At 40.3% G+C, this 19,537-nt stretch overlaps 1 protein-coding gene across 1 annotated transcript in view; it reads right to left on the reverse strand.

Moving 5' to 3' along the window:
- GRK3 (G protein-coupled receptor kinase 3) overlaps positions 1-19,537 on the reverse strand; it is a 2,112,642-nt gene that overhangs the window by 94,570 nt on the left and 1,998,535 nt on the right. The window contains exon 19 of the mRNA XM_044068485.1: positions 16,921-17,057. Coding sequence (XP_043924420.1) covers positions 16,921-17,057 — 137 coding nt within the window. The remainder of the gene's footprint in view (positions 1-16,920; positions 17,058-19,537) is intronic.

A 19,537-nucleotide genomic window follows, 5' to 3' on the forward strand; every position in this document is an offset into this window, starting at 1 on the left:
ATAATACAAAAAAATCTACAGTTCAAATAATTATCCCAAATTAGACCTTGGTTAAGAATTGATATAAGTTATATGACAATGATTTAATATTTAGAGAAATTTTAGCCAGTTTATAGAAAAAATAAAGGCAGGTTAGAATAATAGAAAGAGAAACTGCAATATGAAGTAAGAGAAAAGCAGGCTTGTGGTATATTTAGAGAGAAAGACAGGGGAGAAAAATTGATGGAAGGAAGTGAAAGAGTAAAGAGGTGTAAGGCATGAATAGATATTTGTTCACATTTAGAGATATAGTTCATACTGGTTTTGAGCACAAATAGGGCCAGTCTTTGACTTGGAATTCTTTCAGGGAGGTTTGTAAGGATGGGAGGGAGGGTATTGATCTGATGGATACAAGTAAGGAATTCCAGGCCATTGGATCATGGTATGAGTATAGACAACACCCAGCAGATTTGATAGGTTTGCGGATAGACTGCGGTTTTTAGTTACTGGATCATAATGACCTACTGGGATCCTAAGTTGTATAGAATGTTATTTAGTGTTGAACAAGCAGTTGGATGCTGGATAATTTTATAGATAGTATGAAGCTGTGAATGTTAGTTGATGGGGTAGTTCTGGTTTAGGCTATTTAGTCCTGTACAGTGGTGGGGTCTGAAAAGGGTATTTGCTGCATTTAGGAACTTTGTTATAGCATTGTTCATGTTTTGATTTTTGTGATGACTGAATGTTAGAAAGGATGGAAGCACCGTAAGGAAGTCTAGTGAGGAAATAAGTAATGGTAAGTGCAGCTTTGGATGCATCGGTGAGAAGGTTTTGGGCTCTTTAAAGCATCTCTAGTTATTGATGAGTTTTTATTATTTTGTTTGTATTATTTTTGAAGATTGTAAAATTATTGTTATTAAAATGTTTTGTAATGCTTTGTCATTTGCTATCAGAAGTTATTTCAGTAGTTGTATTATCAAGAGAGAGAAGTTTAAAATGTGTTTTTTTTTCTTTTTCAAGAGAGAGGGATTTGAGGAAAAAAGTAGTAGTCTTTTTTTAAGGTTGAGCATGACTTGTGAGTTACAAAGCCATTTTTCATTGACTGTTAAATCTTCCTGAGTAATTTTTGGGAGGTGTGCCCTGTTGTCAGATGTGGAAATAAGTGTGGAGCCATCTGCATCTTGTATTAGGGAGGACTGTTGTGTGGATGTTTGGAGGGTGTTGTTGAGAGTGTTAAAGAGGAGGGGACCAAGGATAGAGCCTTGTCATACACCAGTGGTGACTGGGAGGTATGGAGCGAGGTTAGAGTGCCATTTTACTGACTGATACCTAATGGAGAGGAAGCCATGTTCTGTGGTGCATAGGAGTTCTTCTTGCAGGAGACAGTTTTTGAATACATTTTTGAAGTATTTTGGAGAGGTAGGATAAGATTGCTATAGGTCTAAAGTTAGTAATGTCTACTGAATTTCCTCCTTTGTTCAGAGAGATAACGTGACTTTTTCCAGAGAGAGGGAATATAGGATTCCTGGCTGGACCTATATATAAGGATCAAGACAGGAGAGACAATACTATTGTCTACTATTTTAACCCAAACAGGCACAAAGCAGAGCAATCCTAGAAGAGCCTTAAATCTTAGAACAGCTTTAGAATTGTTTTTGATGATTGTAATCACTGAGGAAATTGGCATGTTTTAGTCAATCAAGATTCAACAGGGATTATTTAAAATAAACTCTCATATATGTGTGTCTGCGTGTGTGTGTGTGTGTGTGTGTGTGTGTGTGTGTGTGTGTGTGTGTGTATGTGTGTGTGTGTGTGTGTGTGTGTGTGTGTGTGTGTGTGTGTGTATATTATATATATATATATATATATATATATATATATATATATATTATATATATATTATATATATAAATATATATGTAGTATATAAATATATATTTATTTGTTTCATTGAATATTGTGTTAAAGATAGTACTGCGTTTTATTTATTAGTTGCTTCACTGATCATTGTGATCTCCCTGTCTCTCTGCAGTAAGTAAGTGGGGGTTATTATTCACACTTCATTGATATTCGGTGTTGAAATCTTAGCTGTGAGGGTTTCTCTGTGCTTATACGTCTCAGTCACTTATCTCTGAATTTATTTCTGCTGAATAGCTGAATATTTGAGCTGTTTGGTTAGCTGTTATATACCTACATCAACTTTATTATAAACTGAGGTAAGTACAAACTTGCAGTGTTATAAGATAGTACTCAGTTTATTTTTCTGCTTATTTATTTGTTTCATTGAATACTGTGTTAAAGATAGTACTGCATTTTATTTTTTCTGTCTATTTATTTGCTTCACTGAATATTGTCATCTCTCTGTCTCTCTACAGTTAGCTTTCCACCACCCCTCCCTGTTCTTGTTGTGGTATAATCTTGGTTGCTTTGGAATTGCCCACCCCTCCTGTAAATTTGAGTTTGAACACTCCCCCTGGTTCCATCTCATTTGCTCACTCAACCGCGTAAAGTGAGATCATATTTTGATTTCAGACACACCTACCAGTCCCCTCCATTCAGCTCTTTCCCAGCTCTATCCCAGTCTAGTGTCATTAGCTCATTCTACCTAATACAGAGTGAACATTTGAGTAGGCCAACCCACTTAGGTCCTTAACTTTCAATTATCTTTTATTTTTCCTTTCTCCCTTTCCACTTTACTTTGTGTTCTAACTGAGTGTGCTTCTCAGCTGATAAGTAGATTTTTTGCCACTTAGCTTGCAATATACTTGAATTATTTTAGTGCTGATTTAGCTGCTTTTCTGTAACAAAAAAGTTCTAAGTTTGTTTCCTGCCTTTACTGTAACTAGTCTAGTCCAGATACAGATTTACTGTATCCAGGACTGTATGTAAGCTTCTGAGACCCCCCCAAGCCTCTCTGTGTCAGAGGGAAGCCTTCTAGCTTATCAGTGGGAGTGGTAAGCACTAGGTTGCCTATCTACCACAAGAGGAGTGGTTTCTGGCCCAGAATTTGTAGTTTATTGGCCGTTTTGGCAGTTTTTCCATCTCTTTCACCTTTCTTGTTTGAAAGCCCGCATTGAGCTTGTTTCCCACCTTTCCTGTAACTAGTCTAGTCCAGATACAGATTTGCTGTATCCAGGACTGTTTGTAAGCTTCAGAGAGGTGTCAAAGTTTGCTCTTCAAATTTTCCCTTAGATCTGCCAGTTATCTCCTCCCCTGCACTTTTACTAGATTATTAGTCTAGCACTTTACCATACAGGCTTCTTGTAGCAATTATCATACCACACAAAAGTGCTACCAGCACTAAACTTTCTACAAGGAAACAGCTCCAGTATTTATTATTAATGCCAACCCCTCCAGGCATGTCTACAGGTTAGTTCCCTATGCTTTCTCCTGTTAACCTAGTGAACTTGGGCATACTGAGGCAATGTAGCAACTGCCTCATGTACACCGACAACCCTCTCCTCTTACCTCCCAATACTCAGACTTGCGAGAGATACACTTATATATCCAAATTGGAAGCCACACACTCTCCAGCCAAGACTGAAATAGCTGGTCAAGAGGAGAAGGTCAACACTTGCACCACACCACATGGAACACATAGCCTTCCAGAATACACATCAGCACTGCCTTCAAAAAACAATAACCACGCACCCACCTTCACGGAGGCTCTCAATTAAAAGCTATCCAAACAGCAGTGACCTCCAAGGCAGAAATGCACTCTACCACCACAACACAACATGACACATAACTCTCCTGAACAATGTGCCACTCAACCAAAGCCCCTAAGGCAGAACAGCATGCCCAGCACACTAGTCATTGGTGACTCGATAGTGAGGCACACTGATGTCCCACTCACTAGGTTGAATAAGGAGAAAGTAACAGTCAGCTGCCTGTCAGGTGGAAGGATCCGCCATATAACGCACGCACTCAGGTCCCTCAACAACAGGTAAAATACAAATCTGTCACTGTACATGTGAATGTGAATGACCTGAGACGTACATCCCTGGACTACATGAAAAGAGACATGGAGGATTATGTAGCCCAGGCGGGTATGACCCTAGCTCTGAGCAGCATCCTACCATCACCCAGAATGATACCACAGTACAAAAAGTAAATGATAGATTTCAACAATTGGCTAAGTTTCTGGTGTCATTCTATGGGGATCCAGTATCTGTCTGCCTGGGATGACATGATTGACAGACCTCGATGCTTTGCCAGAGATGGCCTGCATCTGTTACCCCTGGGCTTCTGGATACTGGCCAAAGCTCTTGCCACCCCTATAGTGCCTTTTTTAGGCAGTGTTCCAAAAACCAAATTACCACTGTAACAGCTACAAACAAATGCAATCTGAGGGTCATGCTGCTCAATGCTAGAAGTCTAAATCTCAAAATGCACTCGCTTGAAGCACTCCTTAAAATGGAAAACATTGACATTCGTACTGTAACAGAGACCTGGTTCAAGACAGCAGAAAGCACCTCTGCACTACCAGGCTATAACTCATTCCACACCTTTCAGCCCCAGAACTTGGACTGAAGCTCCAAAGTTGGTGGTGTTTTCATATTCATAAAGGATGAGCACACCTCCAGACTGGTAGCCCAACATAATGCATCAGAGATACTTCAGGTGCAGCTAACATTGGGTAAGACAGCGATTCAGGTCATAGCCTGTTATAGGTCCCCAACCATGTCCTAAGACACTCACTCCACATTTCTAAGCACCCTAGAGAATATTAGGGTCCAACCTAACACACTCATTCTGGGTGACTTCAACTACCCCTCCATTAACTGGGCAGACTACTCATGTGCCAATACACTTGCCCAACTTTCCCTGGAATCCATTAATTACAATGCCCTGGACCAGCTCGTTCTTACCCCCACTAGAGGTAGCAACATCCTTGACCTGATCATTACTAACATGGGCGATCATTGCTCTACACCAATAGTCAACTCCTCCCTGGTTAGATCTGACCCCAAACTATTCACTTTGGAAATCCACATCCCTCCCACCACCTACTCCCCGCAAAGGTAACCACCATGAAAAACTTCTCCAAAGCTAACTTTGGGCTCCTAAGAATATAAGTGGCTAACTTCATGGCACCCATGCAAATGGAGAATAATTGCATGACCATCGAATCATACACCAATGCACTGTACGAACATGTACACAAATGCATGGATCTCACCATAGCCAATAGAACGAAGATGCTCTCCTCCAAAAAAAGGAAGCCAATCTGGTGGTCCCCTGCCATAAAGAAACTCTACAACAGAAGGAGGAAATGGAAGCGGAATAAGGTGAAGTCCCAAGACTGGAAACACTCCCTCATCAGCCTCAACAAAAAGTTGAGATCCCTCATCAAATCCTCTAAAACTAGCTATGAAAACAGAATTGCAGCAGATAGTAAAGACAACCACAAGGCCTTCTATAATTATGTAAAGAACCTCCAAGGCAATACCCAGATATGATCTGAGCTACTGCACAATGGTACCACCTATACAGAGCCAACAGATATTGCCAATGTACTGGCCGACAGATTCAGTGCCAACTTTATCCCCCCAAAGGACCAATCACAATACAAGTAGATTGCTAGGCACCCAGTATTACTGCTGCACAGGTTAAAACAGCACTGTCCAAGGCCAAGAATAGAGCTTCTATGGGACCTGACACTATCTCTGGCTGTGTTCTACATGAACTACAGAGTGAACTGGCACCTCACCTGTGTGCCCTGTTCAATCACAGCCTCACCTCAGGCTTTGTCCCTACCAAATGACGCACTACCCTAGTCATCCTTCTCCACAAAGGAGGAGTGACAACAGACCCTGGAAACTATTGCCCCATTTGCCTAACAAGTCTTACATGCAAAGCTATGGAACGCATCATCATGGACCTAATAAACAAGGATATAGGGAATCTCCAAACTCTGGTTCCCACACAGTTTGGTTTTGTGAAGGGCAGGTCATGCCTGCTCAACTTGGTTGACTTCTTTGAGTCAGTCCCCAGAGCTGTGGATGAAGGCAAGGTGGTTCATACAGCCTACCTTGATCTGGCCAAGGCCTTTGATACCATTCCCCACTCAGGCATCATAGAAAAACTCATTAAGCTAGGCATGAACCCCTATATCACTAGATGGGTTGTAAACTGGCTCACAGATAAAACCCACAGTGTGAATGTTGCTCACTCCAAGTTAGACTACTGACCAGTCACGAGTGAAATCCCACAGGGATTGGTCCTGGGTCCTCTCCTGTTTGGTATCTACTTCTCAGAAGTCCAGTCCAACACAAAGGGACTCTGACTGACAACGTTTGCAGACAATTGCAAGTTGGCAGCCATTATTAACTCCCTAAGTGATGCTGACATCCTACAGAAAGGCCTCACTGAGACCAATGACTGGTGTCAGAACCATGGCCTTAAGCTCAATGTCAAAAAATGTGTCATCATTCCCTTTGGGAAAAGCACAGTTCCCATGAACTACCACATCGATGGGAGTCCACTGAACACAGAAGGCGTTATAAGAGATCTGGGAACACAGGTTGACAGCAACCTCTCCTTATACCATCACACTGCCACTGTGGTCAGAAAGTCCCTCTATGTGGCACATCTCATTACTTAGGATTTTGCATCCAGGAAGAAAGAGGTCATTGTCTCCCTGTACTCTTCCCTCATCAGGTCAATCATCGAGTACAATGCCCCATTTGGCATGTACCTCACTAGACACCTGCAACAACTGGAGTGGCCACAAAAGTATCTCAGAAAGAGGATCCTAGACCTTAAACACTTGTTCTATATGGACAGACTCAAAAAACTCCAACTATTCTTTCTCTCATATCACCTGCTTAGAGGCGATCTCTGCTTGACTTATAAAGCCATGTCTGACCCAGCTCTGTTAGAAATGCTACATCTAAAGAAATCCCAATCCCTCCGCACCACATGCTCCAGAGACCTCAATCTCATTACCACAATCAACAGAACATGCTGGAGGGACAGGTTCATAACCCAGAGACTGCCCATGCTATGGAATAGATTTCCCATACATGTCAAACATAGCACCTCTCTGGCCTTCTTCAAGAGAAATCTTGATGAGTGGATGGAAAATAGAAAATTCACCCTGGGGATCACTCCAGTGGCTCTACTCGACAGAGGCACTGGAAACTATGGTTGGGTGGCACGATGCCAGGGTAATCTTATGGGCTAGGCTTGTAAAGGCTCTAGGCCATTAGCCTAGCACACACCTATGAACCTATGGATGATCAAGTACATGAGATTAAGTAAGTGTGAGTGTCAGGAAATAATGGTGACACTTTCAGACATACCGAAAGTTTTAGCATTAGGGGATGGGGTTATTTGTGCTAGTGCTTGCAGATTAACATTAGAGTAAGGGCTAAGTAAGGGGACAGATTTAGTGTTGTGTATGAATTAATGTATGTGATGTATGCTTAAGACTGTTTTGCATAGTAGCAGTGTTACAGAAAGGTACAAGGGCAGGTTTAGAGTTAGGAGTAGCAATCATTAGTAAGGTGGTGGGTGGGGGTGATCTTATTTTCTGATTCATGTAATCCCCTTTTCTCTCCATTCCATCCAGTGAAGTTCTGGAAATGTGTAACTTCCAATGTCTGCATCTTCAGCCTTATATCAAAACCAATGTATATCTTCACATTTCAAACCAACATTCATATCTTTAAGAACCATGAGTTACTAAAAAAGTGCACATGGTAATCTGTTCAGTATAAATGAGTATTTATACTGGTAGCATTCATTTGAGTCTATGTATTAAACTGGATTTTGGAAGTTGCAACAAATACGGTAAATACTAATTTGTGTAACATTTATAAATAACTTATATTGCCTCAGTAAACCACTAGAGCTACACACATACATACTGTCAGGAGTGCTTTGTTCCTCAAGCTCTGAGCCTTTATGTGAGGTTAAGCAGTTATATGCATGTTGTCTGGTTCTTGAGTAATTTACAAAAATATAACAATAATGGCAAAATAAATAAATAGCATATGAACAACATTTAATATGTCATTAACTCTTATACAAAGAGGTAAAGTATAAATACTGCTGTGTTACCCATAAGTGAAACTTTCAGTTGAAATATTTCAATAGGATGGAGTGGGTGGAGAAGAGTGTCAGGAGTGATTTGTGACAGACTAGTACCAGTAAGAGTGAAAGGGAAGGTCTACAAGAGGGTAGTGAGACCAGCTATGTTATATGGGTTGGAGACAGTGGCATTGACAAAAAGGCAGGAGTCAGAGCTTGACGTGGCAGAGTTGAAGATGTTAAGATTTGCACTGGGTGTGATGAGGATGGACAGGATTAGGAATAAGTATATTACAGGGTCAGCCCAGGTTGGAAGTTTTGGAGACAAAGCCAGAGAGGCAAGATTACATTGGTTTGGACATGTGCTGAGGAGGGATGCAGAGTATATTGGGAAAAAGATGCTAAGGATGAAGCTGCCAGGTAACAGGAAAAGAGGAAGGCCTAAGATAAGGTTTATGGATGTGGTGAGAAAGGGCATGCAGGTGGTTGGTGTGACAGAGCAAGATGCAGAGGACAGGAAGAAATGGAAACAGTTGATCTGCTGTGGCGACCCCTAACGGGAGCAGCCGAAAGAAGAAGAAGAAAAAGGTTGTATAAAGCATGGTTTGCATTTGTTAACAAATATGAACAGGCTATATTACAGTTGGAGGTATAACTAGGATGATCTTAGAGAACAACCTAGAAATAATGCTAATGTTTAACAAGTTGCTTTTTTCTGTACTGAGATTTATGCATCCTTTATTTTGCCACTTTTGCATCAATTCTTTTTCTCCTAATATTTTAAAACTACATGTCTATAGAAATGCTCCCACATCTTGAAATATATCTTCTGTCTTCTCTTTTCGTAAATATGTGTATTTTATTAATATCATATACTTTATATGTATATCCTAATACACAATATTCTACTTGATAACACTGCCTACATTTTTCTATTTCAGCATGAACTATTATTTAAGGAAAACTTCCACATCCGTTATATATTCTTTACTTGAAAAATACTTTCTTCCCCAAGCTGCTTGTTAATTTTTCCTGTTTTCCTACACATTTCTATTTGCCTCTATTTCAACCATTTCACATTTGTCATCCGTCTTTTCTACTGCTTCCAATGACTAATTGTAGTTTCTGTTAAATGAATAAAATCCTCATTTTATTAAGATAAAATTTGTGATGGTTCCCATGTCTCTTTTTTTCTTGCGTCTCTTTATTAGTCTCACTCTTGCTGAAGTTTCTTTGTCAGCTATAGATTCAATTTCTTTTCCTTCATCTTCTATTTTATCTTGCATGGTCTAGTACACATTTTTTTTAATTTACTGCTAATAGTTTTCTATAATCAATATCTAATACATTCTTTTTACTTTATTACTACAAAATCTTTCTCGTTTTGTGCATGCTCTTTAAAGTATTTTGAAACATTCTACAAGCACCATGACATTTGGTTGCTTAACTGGTATAATGCATTCCTGTCACTCCAAGTAATAAACGTTATTCCTATACATAGTACCTTTCCTGAAGATTTATGGTTTGCACCAACTTAATTCTTAATCACAGTTTTACTTTATGAAGAATTCCTCTGACAACATATCACCCCTTAACTTGGGCAACAGACTGTTTTCTTGGTTCTTCTTCACATACTTTATTTTGTAGTGCAAGTTCTGGTATGCCCGCCTCCTTGCCATTATTAATGTACACATCCTCTCCAGTAATTCACTCCTTGCTCATGCATATCTTCTTAGCAGTACTGGCTCATGACCAAGTAACTTCCATTACTTCAACCAGTACTGAATCCTTTAATCTAGCTATGTATTGCTCAATACCAGTTACTGCATCTTCAAACTATTTCTGACTTTCTTCAACCAAATCTTTTGAAGATAAGAAGCAAGTCCTTTATTTGAGTATAAAAGAAACACTTTTTCCTGCTTTTGTTTTATTTAGTTCTTAAACAAGGGACACAACACAGCATGGACTCAGTCTAAATTCTCCACAGCCTGTAAAAAAGTAGCACATTGGATTTTCCCTGAAAAATAGACCATTCACCAAGTGAAACCATCCTACTCAACAAAAGGCAACAAATTGCTATTGCTTCAATTTTAGGACTGAAGAAGCATTTTAAAATTGAGACACTAATAGAAATTCTATAAAACTGCCATGCTTTAACTGCCTTAAAAATGACTGAGATGCTCAAAAGCATGCACATAACATCTGCATTCTGCCTTTTACTAATTTGAAGTTTGTGTTGTTGTTTGTGGTACTACTGTGGTGCATTAGCATTCTATCTTCTATCATTGAGTAACACCAGGTTAATCATGGAGTGTTATATCACAAAAAGTTGCAGCAGGAAGATCACATTGTGTATGTAACATGTGACTTTGTTGTACACACCGTGCTTTCATCTCACATGACATGAAGGACAGGGAAAAGACATGTTTCACTTTGTTGTACAGCTTGTCCCTTTTGGTATATATAGACATCAGGCAGAACTCCTATATTGGTGGACATAGGGATCATGCTCCCTTGAAAATACAATTGTTTAGGTGTGAATGATGATACCTTTTCTGTCAATATTAAGAAATATATTTTTTCTTTGAGATAAGATGTTTTAGAGGTGATTAATCATATGCCAATTAAGCAAGGTATGGTTAAGCATAGAATAGAATTTAATCTCTTGTGTCAGTGCTGTGGCATCAAAGGATAAAGTTCTGAGTTTGGTGCAGGTGACATATATTTGATTAGTTTCTCGAGCATCTGAGGCAATTACAGGGAGGACGGCAGGGGTGCCTGCTTAGAGGCACACAAAGCAGACAGATTTCCCTGGCAAAAGACAAGTAAACATCACTGTAGTGCTGCCTGAGGGTGGGCAGGTTAATATCCAGACATCAGAGGAGCAGTGCACCACAGATAAATAGAACATGCTGGAGGGATAGATTACTGTCACAGAGACTCCCCATGCTTAGGAACAAGATTCCTAACTACATTAGGCAGAGCCCCTCACTAACACTCTTCAAGAGAAACCTTAATGAGTGGATGGGTAACAGAAAATACACCCCTGGGATCACTTCATTGGCTCTTCTTGACAGAGGCTCAGTTAATTAATCAATGAGGCGGCAAAAGCTGACACACTCTGGCTAGGCTTATAAATGCCCTCGAGCAGATAGCCTTGTACCTACCTATGAACCTATGAACCTATAAACCATTGGGGGATAGACATTCCCCATCAGCAGCATACCTCTCAGCAGTGCACCACAGCCTAACCATTGGGGGATAAGCATTCCCCATCAGCAGCATACCTTTCATCGGGTGCACCACAGACTAACGATTGGGAGAAAAGCATTCCCCATCAGCAGCATACCTTTCATCGGGTGCACCACAGACTAACCATTGGGAATAAACATTCCCCATCAGCAGCATACCTCTCAGCAGTGTAGCACAGACTAACCATTGGGGATAAACATTCCCTATCAGCAGCATATCTCTCAGCAGTGCAGCACAGACTAACGATTGGGAGAAAAACATTCCCCATCAGCAGCATATCTCTCAGCAGTGCAGCACAGCCTAACCATTGGGAATAAACATTCCCCATCAGCAGCATACCTCTCAGCAGTGCAGCACAGACTAACCATTGGGAATAAACATTCCCCATCAGCAGCATATCTCTCAGCAGTGCAGCACAGACTAACGATTGGGAGAAAAACATTCCCCATCAGCAGCATATCTCTCAGCAGTGCAGCACAGACTAACCATTGGGAATAAACATTCCCCATCAGCAGCATATCTCTCAGCAGTGCAGCACAGACTAACCATTGGGAATAAACATTCCCCATCAGCAGCATATCTCTCAGCAGTGCAGCACAGACTAACGATTGGGAGAAAAACATTCCCCATCAGCAGCATACCTATCAGCAGTGCAGCACAGCCTAACCATTGGGGATAAACATTCCCCATCAGCAGCATACCTCTCAGCAGTGCAGCACAGCCTAACCATTGGGGATAAACATTCCCCATCAGCAGCATACCTCTCAGCAGTGTAGCACAGACTAACCATTGGGGATAAACATTCCCCATCAGCAGCATACCTCTCAGCAGTGCAGCACAGACTATCATTGGGGAATAAACATTACTCATCAGCAGCATACCTCTCAGCAGTGCACCACAGACTAACCACTGGGGGGTAAACATTCCCCATCAGCATTATACCTCTCAGCAGTGCACCACAGACTAACCACTAGGGGCAAAAGATTGCCCATCAGCAGCATACCTCTAAGTAGTGCATCACAGACTAACCACTGGGGGATAAACATTCCCCATCAGCAGGATATCTCTCAGCAGTGCAGCACAGACTAGTCATTGGGGGATAAACATTCCCCATCAGCAGCATACCTCTCAGTAGTGCACTACAGACTAACCACTGGGGGAAAAACATTCCCCATCAGCAGCATACCTCTCAGCAGTGCAGCACAGACTAGCCATTGCTCGTCCCACCCACAAGTTGTTACCATGCACATCCAAGTGGCAAGATAGTAATGCAGGAAAAACATTCCCACATCAGCAGCATACCTCTCAGCAGTGCAGCACAGACTAACCATTGGGGATAAACATTCCCACATCAGCAGCATACCTGTCAGCTGACCAGATTTTTTTTGAATGTCCAGATTTTTGTCCCATATTTTTCATTTGTTCTATATAAACTTTGCATTTTTGAGGCAAATCACACAGGACTGATGTCACTAAATAGTGACAGACATTTGACTTTCTGGCTTCATACCTTTCATAAAATGCTTGCTAACACAAAACGTTTTACTATATTAGCTTTCTAAGCATGTAAGAGCAGTATTTTAAATGTGTCTGTATTTTGGGCCTTTGTCTCCCCCCTCATTATTTTTGGCTCTGTCCAGATTTTTTGCACTGAGAAGTTGAGAGGTATGATCAGCAGTGTGACATGAACCCATAAAGCCATGATCTCCTCAAAGGCTTCAACCCTTAGTCAGAGACCTGGAAGGGTAGGTAGATTCATCAATCAAGGTGAGGCCCTGGGGTACCATGAAGGTTAGCTGTGAGAAAAACAAAAAGAAAGAAAAAAATAGTGTTTAATCATTTGTCATACTGTCCAAATCTGCCATACATTAGTGAACCGTGAGTCAAGCAGGTGTTATATAATGAAGCTATAAGAAGTGACTTTTGCAGATTTGCTTGTGTGGTGCCATTTACTGCCTATGTAGAACATATATTATGGATATAAAATACAAAAATCTTAAAATTACCTCAGCTATTGTTCTGGAAATGTTTTCATTCAATGCATACACAAAGTGTAAAGAAAATTTTAAAATTAATGCATTTTCAGTGTGGTTAATTTTTCTTTGTCCTCATCATAATTTACATTTGTATTTACTATCTTATTTATTTACTGTTATCTAGTATTTTATCATTAGAAATGTGATAAAGCTAATTACAAGCAATTCAGTTAGTAACTTAAGAGTGCAAACATACCAGCTAGGAAGGGAAAACATCCCAATCCCTCCTGTTATACATACATCTTCCTATTTATTATGTTGATAACTTGGTACTCACGTGGTTAACCATGGTTTAACTTTCTAGGTGAAACACAAAGCAAAGCAAAAAAGAGAGAGAAATGTATGAAAAGATAAATCCTGCACATCTCTCATGTAGGAGGGGAGGTTTAGGTGTGTGTGTGTGTGTGTGTGTGTGTGTGTGTGTGTGTGTGTGTGTGTGTGTGTGTGTGTGTGTGTGTGTGTGTGTGTGTGTGTGTGTGTGTCCCAAGGTGCACTGTCTCCCTACAAACACCTGAGGTGAGTAGAGATGGGCAGACATGTTTGCCTACAAAGGAGTGGAGGTACTGTGGTAGCATCTCTCACATAACTGGGTGACAAGCTACCTTAATGCATGTCCAACCCATGACATATTGCAATCATGCGCAGGACTATGTAAGATGTAAGGAAAAAGCTCTCAGTTGGCTGTATGAATGATAGTCATGATGTGGCCATGATCTCAGTTCATAAAGTGGAAGGAATAGGTATTAATGACTGCAGTAGCAGTTTGATGGCTGTTAGGATCATAGGATCATAGGAGATTACTAGGCTATCATCCCAGAGGTCATTTTAAGCCTAGCCATTTCAACCCAATGTAATACCGTAGAGGTACTAGTCAATACCCAAGATTACATTTAGTGATGACTGCCCATGTCCAGGAGGCGTGTGGGAACTATCCTTGGTACAAATTTATGATGACACATCCACATGTCCAGGTTCCTCTTGAACAGTATCATCAACATGAATTGATAGCCTGCTACAAAGACGTGGCAGTCACTGGGAGATAAATCTGTCCCTCCTGCATGCCCTATTTAACTCACAGGCCACATTTAAGTCCCTGGAATGGATAGCCCTAGACTCATTTGATTTATGGATATGCAGCAAGTTCATTAGGTTTGGGTCTTGGATTGCTCTGTAGGCCAGGCATAAGTACCTCCTGAGAAGTCTATACAATACAGAGTACAGTGACCGGGACTTTAGTCGCTCTGTGTAAGGCACATGCCAGAGCCCCTTGATCTTCTTTGTAAGAAACCTCTGACGTTTCTCTAATTGCAGCAGGTGCTTAGTACGGTACATGCTGAATGGGGCATTATACCAAATTATGGGCCATATAAGTGCTGAGTATAGGGGGGTTATAACTTCTTTTGCTCTTGAGGCAATGCCCTTACTAATCAAGTGAAGTAAGTGGAAAACTTTCCTTACTATGGCAGACAAATGGCCATTGAAGTTACGGTCGCAGTCAACCTGTGATCCCAGGACCATTACCACTTTATGGGCACTTAGGGTATTGTTGTTGATTTGATAGTGTGAATGGACACTGTTTGTGCTGAAGGGAATGATGATGCATTTCTTTGCATTCAATATGAGACTGTGACTAATACACCAGTCATTGGTCTGTGTGAGACTCTCCTCGAGTATACTGACATCATTTGGGGATTCAGAGATTGCACCTAGTTTGCAGTCGTCTGCAAACTTGGTCAGCCACAACCTCTTAGTTTTGACCTGAACGTCTGAGAAGTATATACCAAAACAGTAGGGGGCCCAGCTCTGACCCCTGTGGCACCTCATTGGTAAAAGGTCTGCTGGTTGATGTGTGTGTGTCCAATTTGTGAGCTAGTTGGCAACCCATCTTACAACAAAGGGGCTTACATTTAGGACTGGAGCTGGAACAAGAGTTCATAAACAATTAGTTGAATATTAGCTAATACAACACAAAAGTATGGTTAAGTATTGTAAATAAAAGGATTAATAAATGCAAACTTAGGGAAATAAATATCGTAAAGGCAGCATAATTATCCCAAGAAATAAAATGCATTATCCTTGGCCTTGTGAAACATTCTGATATATTTATAAAAAAAAATCTAAGATATCATTTAAATGCCAGAAACTTTTAAATGTCATTCAGAATGTTATTTTAATAAGTAGGAAAGACAATTAAAAAAAAATGTACCAATTAAATTCCATATGGATGGTGATCACTCATAGAGATAAGCAGACCTCAGGGGCCGAGGTGGTGCAGCGGTGAACATTGTCACCTCACAGCAAGAGGTTCTCCCATTCAATTCTCAGCTGGAGCTTCTTCTGTGTGGAGTCTGCATGTCCTCCCCACGGTCAAATGACATCTAAAGACATGCAGGTAGGTGCATTCGTGAATGGGTGTGCCTTCTTTGAAGGTTGGGTGTTGGGCTGGCAACTCGGCACTGTAAAAATCCAATGCTAATCATTAGCGGACCGGAGAAAGTTGTACTAGACATAAGCAGACCTCAACAAATGTCTCAAATATACGTGGCATTTGACCAAGTGCATATTAACTGTGCAGAATCAATTGTACTAAATGCATGGAAAAATGTACACCATGGATGTAGTCGTCCCAACCTGTTCTACCAGAAAACTTAATAATCTGATGCCAGAAGATTCCAGGTTTCATAAGTTCAGCCATGTGGCAGAAAATATGCAGAAGTGCAAAATGTCAGTTCATGTAACACAGCACAATGTGCTTCAGTTCACTTTAACAGAAACTGAAAAACAATGGCATTTGACTTGCACAAATACAAGTGTGGAATTAATTAATCTTTGACAGAATGACACCAGCATGCCTGTACATGTATATTTCTTGATAAAAACCAAATATGCCAGTATCTGCTATATAAAACAAATACTCCTGCTATCTATGCACAGACAATGTTGAGATAATTACTAATGTAATTCACCAAGAGTTTTATTTGGCTTAAGATAAAGGTTATACTTAGCAGGACACTTTTTTCATCTTTTGAAAGTTGACTAGCATATTGTATTTTTTGTTTGTTTGTTTCCTGTAGCATACTAGAGTTAAAAGTAAAAAAAAAAAAAAAAAAAAAAAAAAACAACTATTGGTGTGTTTTCCTGTAACCAAGGTGATTATTAACAACAATATGCAATAACAAACCTAACATACAAACATCGCAGATCAATTATTAAGGAGTGAACTTGATATTTATGAACATGGTATAAATAAATGGCCTGCAAATGGATGAAAGTATCACTATGGATATTTAGCAATGCTGAGCTTACTGCATGAAGCCATAAGGGACTTAGATACTCCTTTTGTTTTACATATGGTACATTATTGTGAAATGCTAAAGTACCTTCCACATGTTTCTACTTCTGGTTATCAATATTACCTGTCTTCACAACATACTAGCACTAACAGTACACGATAATGTCGTGTACAGCAAAACACCATAGTACATTTTTGGAATTTGTATAGCTACAGGTTGTCTGCAGAAAGAAGGATCAAATACTCTATTATAACTACATTGTGCAAATGAGATTAATATTAATTCTGTAAGATGGAAGAGATTTTCTTTTTCTTAAAGCTTACCCGAGATTCTCCCTCGCCTCGCCATTCAAGTCTGTTTGGAAAGAGGTAGAAGTAACGGCGTTGCCACTGAGTCAGGAAAGGATTCCCCAGTTTCTGCATGTAGCCATGCATTATGCAGTCTTTGCCCATTGCATAATCTGTAGAAATACAATGAAAAGAGTAGCTAGGCCGTGCACATGTATGAAAACAACACCCAACCAAGCCTGTGATAATCTTACCTTAACAGGATCTGTCATACGTACAGCATGTACATGTGAAGAGAAACACCATGCATCAGGTATGCCAGTCTGAATGCCAGCATGGCAAATAATACTGTTCTGTACATCAGTATGTCAACAGTGCAATGCCAAATTATGCTGTTTCAACAGCATCGAAACTAAATTTTTTGTTGGCTCTACAATCCCCAAGAAGAGGACCTTACCCTGCAACACCATGCAAGTTTTGTTACCCATGAATCCACATAGCTTGTAGGTAAGAATTTCCATTTATACATCTATGTTCATGTTCTAAGTACAGTGGTCTACTATTTTGTACTATCCCCCACTAATATGTAGCTCACTGGGGAAACGTGAAAAGCTGATTATTGTACAATAAATCTTCTCCACTTTCATATCTTGTTCTTTGTTAAGTAGTCAGATCCATTTTTAAATGAAATTTCCTAGTTGAGCAGTGCCTATGCTCAGACGTTCCATAGCTGCATTTGGACACTCTCATTTCCCAACTGGTATCTCAAAGCTTGCTCAACTGGGCGGCCATGGTGGTGCAGCAGTTAGCATTGTCGCCTCATAGCAAGAGGTTCTCTGGTTCAATCCTCAGCTGCGGTGCCTTCTGTGTGGAGTCTGCATGTCCTTCCTGTGGTCATGTGGGTTTCCTCCAGGTGCTCCAGTTTCCTCCCATAGACATGCTGAAGGTGGATTGGATATGCTAAATTGGCCCTAGGTGTGAGAGTGTGTGTGTACCTTCTGTGGAAGGTTGGGTGCCAGGCTGGCAACCCAACACTGTAAAAAACTCCACTGCCAATCATGAGTGGACAGGTGATCCATTGTGGTGACCCCTAACTGGGAAAAGCCAAAAGAAGAAGATATCAAAGCTTGCTCAACAAGTGGAAAGTTGAACACTCCCTGCTGCTTATTTTTTATTAAGCTGTTCTGTTTGATCCAAAGGCTGACAAGTATGGTGCACAGTGCATAAAGTACTCAGGAAATCACACTAGCTTAATGAAATGTTGCATTTGGTGTGATTACTAATATTTTTGTCACCTGTCATGCATCCCTTTACTGTACCCATTTTATAACCACAGACTATGGAATAAGAGAACACATCACACTCTGACGGGATCTTGTTCTTTTGTAAACTGCTTCAAAAAACAAAGTAGCCTTTGTCTCAGAAGGTCACAGGATTCCAGGTAACTCATCTCACATTAATAGCCATACTAGGGATAGGGGACTGTAATGCAGGGAGACGTACCCCTACAATATAGGAAGACATTGAAGCAGGTGGTTGTATGCAGCCTTTCTAATTAAAACCTAGAATTTTAAACACAGACCTTCTCATTTAGCCATGTACATAGTACAAGGGAGTAAGAGAATAACCTGAAAGCAACCTTAGGGAGTTGGCATTTTTGGCTAATTTATCAGTCCTCTGTATTCACCTAAACATACTATTCCAAGGGGAATTTCCCTATGCTTGCAGTGTAGTAATACTTACTCTATTTATTATAGCAGGGGCTATTCATCTGACACTGGAGTTTGAACTCGCTTTATCCCCAGTGAGAAAGCAGCTTTTATAAAAACTCTCTGGATGTACTTTTCATCAAAACTGTTTGCTCACTTTGCTTTCATATGCATGATATATTTCAAAGATGCAAGTGCCTCGTCTGCACTTTTGATATGCTAATACATTTCATCAACATTTGCTTGTAGTCACACAACAAGTGTCTCTCCACTTTATTCCACATCTGGTTTCACCATTTCTAACTTTATGCTTCTTTTCCTTTGATGAACTGTCAGTGATGTCAAAAAAAGACTGGCAGTCCTAGCTAATAAAATGTATCACATCAACACCTCAAGCCTTTAAATGCAAATGTAAATTCCAGGCAGCACAGTAAAAGGACTCGTTGTGGAAACTGAGTCTCTGGCATTAATTCTAGTACTTATGACAGCAAATGGAATTACATGGAAATATGAAATACAGAACTTAGAACATGGAATTCTCAGGGTGGCATAGAAGCATTGCCACTATGCTTAATGTTACAATGTGCTAGCAAAACAGTCCTGGGCTGATCCCTTATATTCTTAGTTATGTAGAGGCTGACAATGAACAAGTCACTTAAGGTGTGTTGGAATTCACATGTACAAAGAGGTACTTAATGGGTCTTACCAGGTTTACTAAATAACAAAATATGAAAAATGTTTAAATGTTAAATGATTAACAAATACCAACCATTTCCACTAATTGCTTCGATTTGAAGTCAGCATCAAGCATTCAGAGTCAACCTCTTTCTCCCATTTGATACACGGAGTTGGGAAATGACATCAACAGTGATCATCAGCTAAAGCCAATATTCAGCCAGGCATTTTGCTAGATGTGCAGCAGTCACTCATCTGTGCCACACACA

This window comes from Protopterus annectens, chromosome 4.part0 (assembly GCF_019279795.1).
Source record: "Protopterus annectens isolate FY-2018-M chromosome 4.part0, PAN1.0, whole genome shotgun sequence".
NCBI classification, from domain to species: Eukaryota; Metazoa; Chordata; order Ceratodontiformes; family Protopteridae; genus Protopterus; species Protopterus annectens.